General features: G+C 37.4%; 1 protein-coding gene across 2 annotated transcripts; it reads right to left on the reverse strand.

Annotated features, from left to right (window-relative positions):
- Positions 1-1,912: 1,912 nt before the first annotated feature.
- On the reverse strand, positions 1,913-8,301 carry LOC105042669 (uncharacterized). Of its 2 annotated transcripts, XM_073256799.1 has the most exons (8): positions 8,080-8,300; positions 7,263-7,364; positions 7,137-7,157; positions 6,986-7,105; positions 6,655-6,734; positions 4,195-5,880; positions 3,928-4,093; positions 1,913-2,819 (listed from the first exon to the last, which is right to left on the reverse strand). In XM_073256799.1, exons 4-8 carry the CDS (start codon positions 7,068-7,070, stop codon positions 2,185-2,187), a joined length of 2,652 nt encoding a protein of 883 aa, XP_073112900.1. In that variant the 5' UTR covers positions 7,071-7,105; positions 7,137-7,157; positions 7,263-7,364; positions 8,080-8,300; the 3' UTR covers positions 1,913-2,184. The 2 variants fall into 2 exon arrangements, with proteins under 2 accessions (XP_073112900.1, XP_010918269.1); XM_010919967.4 differs by having other exon boundaries at positions 6,986-7,157; positions 8,080-8,301.
- Positions 8,302-9,065: the final 764 nt, after the last annotated feature.

Below are 9,065 nucleotides of genomic sequence, written 5' to 3' on the forward strand. Positions count from 1 at the left end.
TCCCTTCTCCCCCTCCCACCACACCCCCCCCCCAACCGACCTTCCTCTCCCCCACCCCCCACGCGGCACCGCCACCGCCCCTCCATGCCCCCCCTCCTCCCACCACCTCCCGCGCCCGCGCGGTGCCACCGCCGCCTCCCGCCCATCGTGCCTCTGGCACCGCCCCCCGGCCGCGCTCCCTTCCCCTCCCTTCTGTTCGCCCAAAAAAAGAAAAAAAAGGAAAACCACGTCGGCGCTAACGTGCCCGTGAAATCACCGATTGAACCGGCGATTTCAGCGTGAACGATAGTTTCGGAAATACTGTTGAAAATAAAAAATACAAAAACCGTCTGATGTATGCCATTCCTATCTGATAGACAATCGCATCACATTGAAAGGGGACTCAAGAATAGTCATCTCCTAGATCTTCTCAAAAACCCTAAGTCCGAGGCTTAATCATCCATTCATGATGAATATTTGGAGACTCAGATCAGGTATTACTTCATGTGTTGTTATGCTTGTTTTCAGAAAGGCTAATCTGGGGGCTGACTTGCTAGCTTCCTATGGAGCGGACCACGGTGCATCCAAGCTTTGGGATCCCGTCTCTGTTTTACCAGGTTATCTTTGGGATATTTTGATGAATGATGCAAGTGGTTGTATTTATTCAAGGGTTTTGTAAAGCGATCAGGTTAAAAAAAACAGAGAGAGAGACAGAGAGAGAGAGAGGGAGAGAGGAAGAGTTTCAGAAAAAAAAACTACTTATAGTAGAAAACTTTGATTCCCATCTGTCTGCATAAGGAAAATCACCCCTCTAAATGGAAAAAATAATCTCTGTTTTCCAGAATTTAACGGCTATGTATGATTCTAATCGCAGTGATTCCTTCACTCTAGAGATTTCTCCCTTTCTTGCTTTAAATTCTATTCAATAGGTCATCCAAACAGGGCCTGAAAGGATTTAATCAACCCAGCTTGGACACCTCAATCATGAATACCAACTAATTAACAAATTTTCGATCTTTTATTAAGCTACTGCTCTATAATCTGCAGGACTAGAAAATAACTTTTAGCCTTTGGGTCAGGTTCCTAAAGAACCTCCCACACATTTGAAATGCATCTCCTGCTCTAAATGACACCATTTACCAGATATCTCTCTCCAAGCAGTAAAAACAAGACCATCAATCTCATAATATATATAACTACAATGTCCATTGATTTACACCATTCAGGTGAATGTGAAAAAGAAAAGTGAAGGTACTATAGAAATTGAAGCCTTAGAACAGCTAGTTTGGAAGGGATATAAAGATGGAAGTCCTATGCCACCAAACCCCGCACCAAAAACTTAGTGGAGATAGAAGGTAACAGCTCTGTTACCACAAGCAAACAACAAAATCAAAATATGAATGCATGGATTGGAAATTTAGGAAACCATCTTTCACATCATTAGTTGCAATAGCACATCGTGTATGAAGCTTCAAAATAATGACTGCAACAAAAGCAGCTGAATGTTATTAGACAATAGCTCGGTTACCAAAATAAATGCTATGTTGTTCATGTAAGATCACAACCTCACCCTTAACATGAACCTTAGTAGTTTCATCTAATTGATGTCTGAAACTTAGAAATGGGGAATAAACAGCAAACATGAAAGGATTGATGATAATTTATCTGTATAAGTAACCATGCTACTAAAATAAGCACCATCCAGGATTCAGTCATTGCTGCATAGATTTCAAATAAAACTTAATTGAAAAATATGAAAACGATCTAAATATAGGATCAAATTTAGAGCCTAGTGTGGACAACAAGTCAATCAATGGATAATTGATAGTGCAATACCTTGTCTGATGGAAATGGCCATTCAACAAGCAAACTGCATAACCACAAATATTGATGCAGCCAAAAGTGTTTTCAAAACTTGGTCATCCTCAACCAACAAGAAATTAAGATAAAGGGAATTAGACATCATTTTATTATTTAGCACCAATTGAGTACCAGTAAATATCCTCTCAATCTTGTAACCTTCTTTTACACTAATCTCTACATACATATCATCAGTACATGAACTGACTGACCATTGATAAATGCAAACAAAGTGTTATCCATCATTAACACTTTGTGCATTGATGTAAGGATCAAGGTATGTACATTTACAGGCATCACTAGCAAAATTGAATATATTGCCATGCTTGCAACTTGCTCATACACCTATATATAAGAGCATATATCCCACACAAATTCATCAATCAACTCCCTTAGAATTATGCATTCTATTTCCATTTCCATTACATCAATATCCTCATGCAATAAACCAGACCAAGGAGTCATACTCAGATCCCCAGCCACAAGGTTATCCGGAGAATAAGAAGCATCCCTTTGGGGGTTTGTGTGTCTTTCAATCTGGCGCCACAGGTCATCCAACAGTTTTTTCCCATGCGGCAATCTTTTGGGACCAAGAACCCATGTCTTGAATGTAGAACTAGTCATTGTAGTTTGGAAAACCCTGGGCAATGCTTCATTAATTAAATCGAACAGCATCTTGTGACCTACATTGGTGTCACCATTATACAGGAGAGATTCTCCATCATTTACCTTGCAATTATCATATAGCTCCTCTACTTTCTCAAACACCCACTGAGAAATTGGCTTTGTCAAAGGAGTCCACCTTGAGAAGACTTGATCATAGCACTGACCCTCATACAGCCCTGCGGTGACAAGGACATCTCTTATGTAAGCTTTTGCAGGTTCTTCTGCCTCAACTGCTTCATCCTGATCTGGCCTTTCCTCAGTTGCTACTTTCTCAGGTGCATTTTTCTTGCCTTGTTCCAGCAGATTCTTCATCTCTAGAAGTGATGAGAAGTTTACATAGTTGACAAGTAAAATACATAGTTAAAGCATGATATTTATAAAGATATCTTGAATGGAAAAATCTAAAAGAAACATTGACAAGTCAGCTATATATATGCGAGTCTATCACCTGCCATAACTGCTTGACAGTAAGGGTTAAAAACAATCCAAAAATTATCAAATATTTGTCAATATCTGCTTTATAGTTTCAAATTGTATCTGGTCAGTAGTCTTCTCAATATGTTTTGCCAATTGCACGATGCTTCCTTTGGGAAGAAAATTTAATCAACACATTCAGTTTCACCTGATGCTGAGAGGAAAAGGTAACCACTTCTTACAAGTGCAGAACATCTAAAAAAATTAAGATTCATGCCAGCAGCTTGCTGCTAGTAAATTTTGGATTCAGTTAAGCACATTCAAGTTGCTGAAATCAACCTTATGCAGAACTTTATAGCACCAGCATCCAGTGAAACCCTTTCTTTTTCTCTCTCTTTTCATTGGTCATATTCACCCATAAAGCAGATTCAACAGAGATCAAAAGGTGATTAATATAGAGGAATCTAATCTTCAAAAGAATTAACTCGAGAACATATAATAATTAACTACCTTTAACATATCTCATTCTTCTACCATCAAAATGATTCAATTTGAATTAGTCATTAAGTCTTAACATAATTTCAGATTGCTTGTGATATAGAAATTTAATAAACAGTTTCGATGCTAATGTTGATCATTTCATAGGGAACCAAATTCATGGATTAGTTAGTGACTATGAGCATTATTTTTCAAAGAAAGATAGTCACTGATAAATAGTGGCAAAATAGGTGTTCAGAATTCATCTTCTCCTCAACAGAACAAAGGAATATATGTAACTTGTGCTTTATTAAATGTGAGATCATTGCATAGATGGGCCCAATATCCCTGTCACATTTGCATAGGCATCACAATGTTTCTTTTAATGCATCTAGTTCATTAGAGGATAAACAAAGTCGCATGACAAGAATGTTTGAGCAAAGATATACAAGCTAGATAAATATAGCAACATATACCATAATAAATAGAATTGTAAGTCTTTTGAAAATTGAACAAGTAAATTGTATGTACCAGGAAGTTCTGAGCTTAGCTCCCCAAAAACTTGTGAGGATGAGCAGTCTTCTGTAAAAGGACCCCCCAGTGGGGAAACTGGACTTGGATAACCTGGCCTAAAAATCTCATCAAGTGAGCTGCTGGACACAGATACCGGACTAGGTGGCACCTCGGTAGAGTTTTCCTGAGGCCATGCAAAATCTATATTAATAAAGAAAAGGCTGCGTAAAGCATATTACTTTGCATGAGATTTAAATGATTGAGTTATTTAAGCACAACACTTGCCTGTGCAATGCCTATATTCAAGACAACAGATGGTGCGGTTACAACACTCTTCATATAAGGAATATTATCCTCAGCCATTTCATCCATGGAGTGGATCTTCTTCCCAAAAAACTTACCTTTAAAATTTGAAACTCTGCCTTTAAAGTCAAAGCCATTTTTCTTATTTCTTCTCCCTTCTTCTGAAGTAGGTACATATGCTTCAAGCTTCCTACAATTGTGAGCGCCACTCGATAAATGCTGGTCCTCTAAACGATGCTTCCGAAAAGCTGTTCCAGATACTGGAGCAGAGTGTGATCTGAGAAGGTACCTAGGTGACACTGCCTCATAATCAAATGCCACACTCTTCTCATTTTCATGTCTAAAACATCTAGTTTCTGTTTCAGTTAGAGCTCTCTTATCTTCCCAGCATATTTCCTTTTTGTCCTTCTTTGGGAGATCATATGTTGGTCTCAATCTCATAGCTTCCTTCCTTGAGACTGAAGTACCTGGCCTTCCATCAACATTCTTCTGTCTGTCTGATGACAGTTTTCTTGTGTCACTTTTGAAGAATGCTGAAGAACTTGGTCCACTGAATAGGGCTTTGCTTCTATATGACCCTGCTGAGTCTGACCAAACCAATGTAGTCCTAAAGTCATAAGCAACAGTCTCTCTTATTTGTTTTGCTATGTCTCTTGCTATTTGTTTTGGGTCAATTAGTCTCTCCCTAGAGCAAGTGTCAACATGAGTCCATCTGGCTGTTTTATCTTGCCTAGACTTTCCTCGGATTTCAAAATTGAGCCTTTTCCTTACCTCTTCCAGAAAGTCTTGCATATTATTTTCTTTTTCTATTTTCTCAGGTGAGCTTACCAAAGACTCTTCGGTATCATCACTTCTTTCAGAACATGGTTTAAGAATCACTATCTTTGCAGGTGAAGAAGATCTATCCATTTTATTATCAAAATTAGCTAGAGGTATATGTGCAAGATTAGTTTTTGCACTCTTCCTCAAAGCAATATCATTTCTTAAGGAAGCTCGGCTCCGTTTAGTCATAACTCCTTCATTTGTTGGAACAACCCCATGCAGCATATCTTTTTTCAGTTTAGCTGTTGACCCATACTCTTTGGGCTTTGTGGTCTCCTTGAAGGACAATTTCCTTTTAGAATCCATAAAACTTGCCATTTTTTCTCTATTGAGATTTCCTTGTGCAAGAACTTGCATATTTCCCTGCTCAAGATCATTTCCCAATTCAAGGGTTCTTGAATGCTCCCATATTCTGGATGATTGCCAGGCCTCAAATTCTCTCTTGAATTTCTGCAGTTCTTCTTCTTGAGGATGTTCTCGCGATTGTGGTTTTCTCAAATTGAGGGTTTTGATGGATCGGGTAAAATCTTGCTCAATGTCATAGGGATGTATTTCTTGTTTTGTTTGCTTCAAGGGTGTTGAGATAAGTGAGGTTTTATGAGTTGGAACAATTTCATTGGTCTCCTGTCTTGGCATTGTTTTCTCATCCTTCCTGTCCCTAGCATAGCTCATAGGCTTAATTTCAGATGGCAACGAATCCATGCCCATCAAACGAGCAACAATGCCAGGTCTATTACATCTGTCATTTTTTCTGGTAGACATCTCCTGGTCTATCATCTTCTCTACAGGCACTCCATTAGGGAAGTAGTTCATTTTTGCAGGGTGATGCTTCACCTGGAAGGAATACTGAAACATATGCGACATACATATCAGCATTTATTCTCCATGCATGTGACATCCACACTGGAACAGATAAGTGTGACTGGTAGAAATAATTACTACCCTAGTTTGAATCAAAGTGACTGGTTGGTGGATAACTGAAACTTATTGGAAAAAAATAATCTTGATTGTGGCAATATCAAGGGAAAAAAGTGAATACAGTTTTCCTCAAGAAAAGCTAGGCATGGTTGTCAACTGAAGAAATACTGATGTAGTGATTGATGGAAGAAAGACAGATATGCAGAATCAACCTTAAAAGTAATCCATCAGAAATACAAAAGTAAAAATTCTGCAATATCAACCACCAAGAATGGATTTCAAGAAGTTTACAAAGAACCAACACACACAAGAAAATGTTGATTATGATGTCTTTTAGTTGCCATACATGAACAATTACTTATTGACAACTGAAGGTTTTCATGGAAGTTTTGCTGTTCCATAAAATATGCAGTTATAATAATAATTAAATTATTGGATCAATATATCCACGAAAGACAAAACAAAAATGAAGATTGTCATTTCAGAAAGGCCCGATCTTAGACATGATTAAAATGCAAGGGAATAGAATGACTGAATTATATCAATTTGGGCATAGTTGTTGACCAAATCAAGAAATTATATGATAGCGAGCAGAATCGGTGCAATGTAAAGAAAAGTTCGAAAATGTTCCACATGTACCAACGAATCTGTAGCATTAATCTGATAAATGATGTTACAAAGAAAATGAAATATCAAACTCACTGGAATGTCTTCAGGAATGTCATGATTACTATGAGATGCTTCCTTGGGAAACTCCAAACTATTCCTAGGTGCTTCAAAACCTGAAAAAGTGTAAAAATACTGTTAAGGAATAGCAAAGAAGCAAAGCCAAGATGATGAACATTAACAAGAAGATGGAAAAAGCAGCATAAATTAAAGCAAACACAGTACTATCTATAGTCATTTTTTTTCCTTATATTCACGGTTTTGATGGAAGCCGTAACAGCAGGATTAGCATCAGTATCTTCATTTCTGGGAACCTATGCTTGTTCATCGAAACAGTTTTTAATATGCAATTGGAGATCATTCTCACCATCATTGTTCTTCTTATGCATCAAAAACTTCCGAGACATGATAGATTGACTGAAGTCAAAAAACTGCAATAAGCCCCCCATCATTCCTCTTGATGTGAACACTATCCCTTGGCGGATTGATCAAAATTTCTGGTTCCCAGAATAAGTACAATCACAGAAGGAAGCCCCAACCTGCCATACCATGACAACTCTGAAATCAGCTGAAAACCATAAAACTGACATAAAAGCAGCAAGACATCAAAATTAAACTTCTGTATTAACTCTATATTAGCTTACCGTAGTACTTAACTAGCAACCGGTACTCTCTTTCTCAACTCAACTTCGCCTAAATCCCAAACTACCTGGGGTTCGCTACACGCATGCTTTTCCTGCACTTAACTAGCAACAGTAGGGAGAAGAAAAAAGAAAGAAGCTTAAAACAAATTCATAGAAAAAATGTATAGACAACAATAGAAAGTGAACCAAAATTTATGACCAAATAATTTCCTAGTCTTTACCTTCAGTGTCACGTTACAAATGCCAATGCAAATATCAGAGCAGGACATCATAAAATTAGAAATTAAGACTTTGCTGAACAGAAAGTGTTCGATTTGCATGCAAATTCCCACTTCTCATCTTCAATCAAACACTTTGCAACAACAACCAAAGTCCCAAATTCCCAAACCTCATGAATAAGAAATTATAACACTAGTGAATTGCACTTAAATGACAACTGATGTAGGACAAATCATATTAGATAGCACCAAACTTCCAAACCACCGACCAAGAAGACATTATTCCATGCCAACATGACAGCCCAAAAAATAGAAAAAGCAAAAGAATGCAATTCGTTCTTTTTTTCTTTTTGCAAAGAAAGAAGAAAAATGCAAGCAAATAAGGAAATCAACTAACAGAGTAAGCATCCAAATTTCTTGCTGTGATAAAATAGATGGAAAACAGATCATTTTTACCTAAAAATTATAATCTAAAAAGGTAATGTCTTTTAAACGGCAAAGAACGCAAAATTCTGGAAAGTTTTTGATAAAATATCTGCACTTGCTGCGATTACTAGAACAAAGATTTAAGAAAATTAAAAGAAGGAAAAAAAAAACACCTTGAGATGCTCTGATTTCGCACTTAGCGCTCTTCAGAGACTCCACCACGGCATTTGAGAAGCTAACCTATAAGGAATTGTAGCAGAAGGTGAGAACAAGAACTAGGGTTTCCAGCTTGGAACCCTGGGGATAATCGACGCGCCGAGCTTTTAGTAGTAGAACCCATTTGATGAAAAAAAATAGCCGGAAAGCAATCGCTTTCTTTTCTTTCCCCACGGAATCCCTTTTTTTACTATTTTACTCTTTTGGGCAAGGAAAAGAGCTCCTTTCCTTCTTTTTTTAACTTTAGATCTTAATCTAAAAGACTAAAATAGTAAAGAGTATTGGGATTTTGTGCTTTTTTATCTTTTTTTTTTTTTTTTTCTTGTGTCCGTGGGGACTGCGATGGGGAGGTCTTTGCCTTCTTACAGCTCACGAGGGCGAGGCAGTTGGCTGGTCGTTTGCTTTTGGGCACGAGGTGGTTCCATTTGGCGCCATTTTATAAACAGCCGTTCGGAATACTACAGCTTTTCTCTTTTTTTTTTTTTCTTTTTTCTTTGGTAAGAAGTTGTTGCTTTCATTTGTTCCTTGCACTTGTTCCTCAGCATGGAAATTATTGACTTGGCCATGGGAGAGTGTGGATGGCATCTGTGTGCTGATTGGGCAACATGGAATTAGTCCCACATATGGTGGCCCACCATCCTATGCTTACAAAGTTCTCTCTTCTGCATGGAAGGTATGTGTGTCAATAAAGAGGGTAAGGAGGATCAGGGGTATGCAAATAATTCGGTTAACTAAAAATAAAATCAAATAATTAATTATTTTGATGTTTGATTCAGTTTTTTTTTTGAAAATTTTGGTTTTGATTTAAAATCAAACTAAATTTTTTTAATCGATTCGATCTTTAGTATTTAATTTGGCAACTTTAGTTAATCAAAAATCAAAATTATCTAATTCCCTTCAGTTTAATTTTAATGGGTTTGTAGTTTGTTGCTTTTGCTTTTAA

This window comes from Elaeis guineensis, chromosome 4 (assembly GCF_000442705.2).
Source record: "Elaeis guineensis isolate ETL-2024a chromosome 4, EG11, whole genome shotgun sequence".
NCBI lineage: Eukaryota > Viridiplantae > Streptophyta > Magnoliopsida > Arecales > Arecaceae > Elaeis > Elaeis guineensis.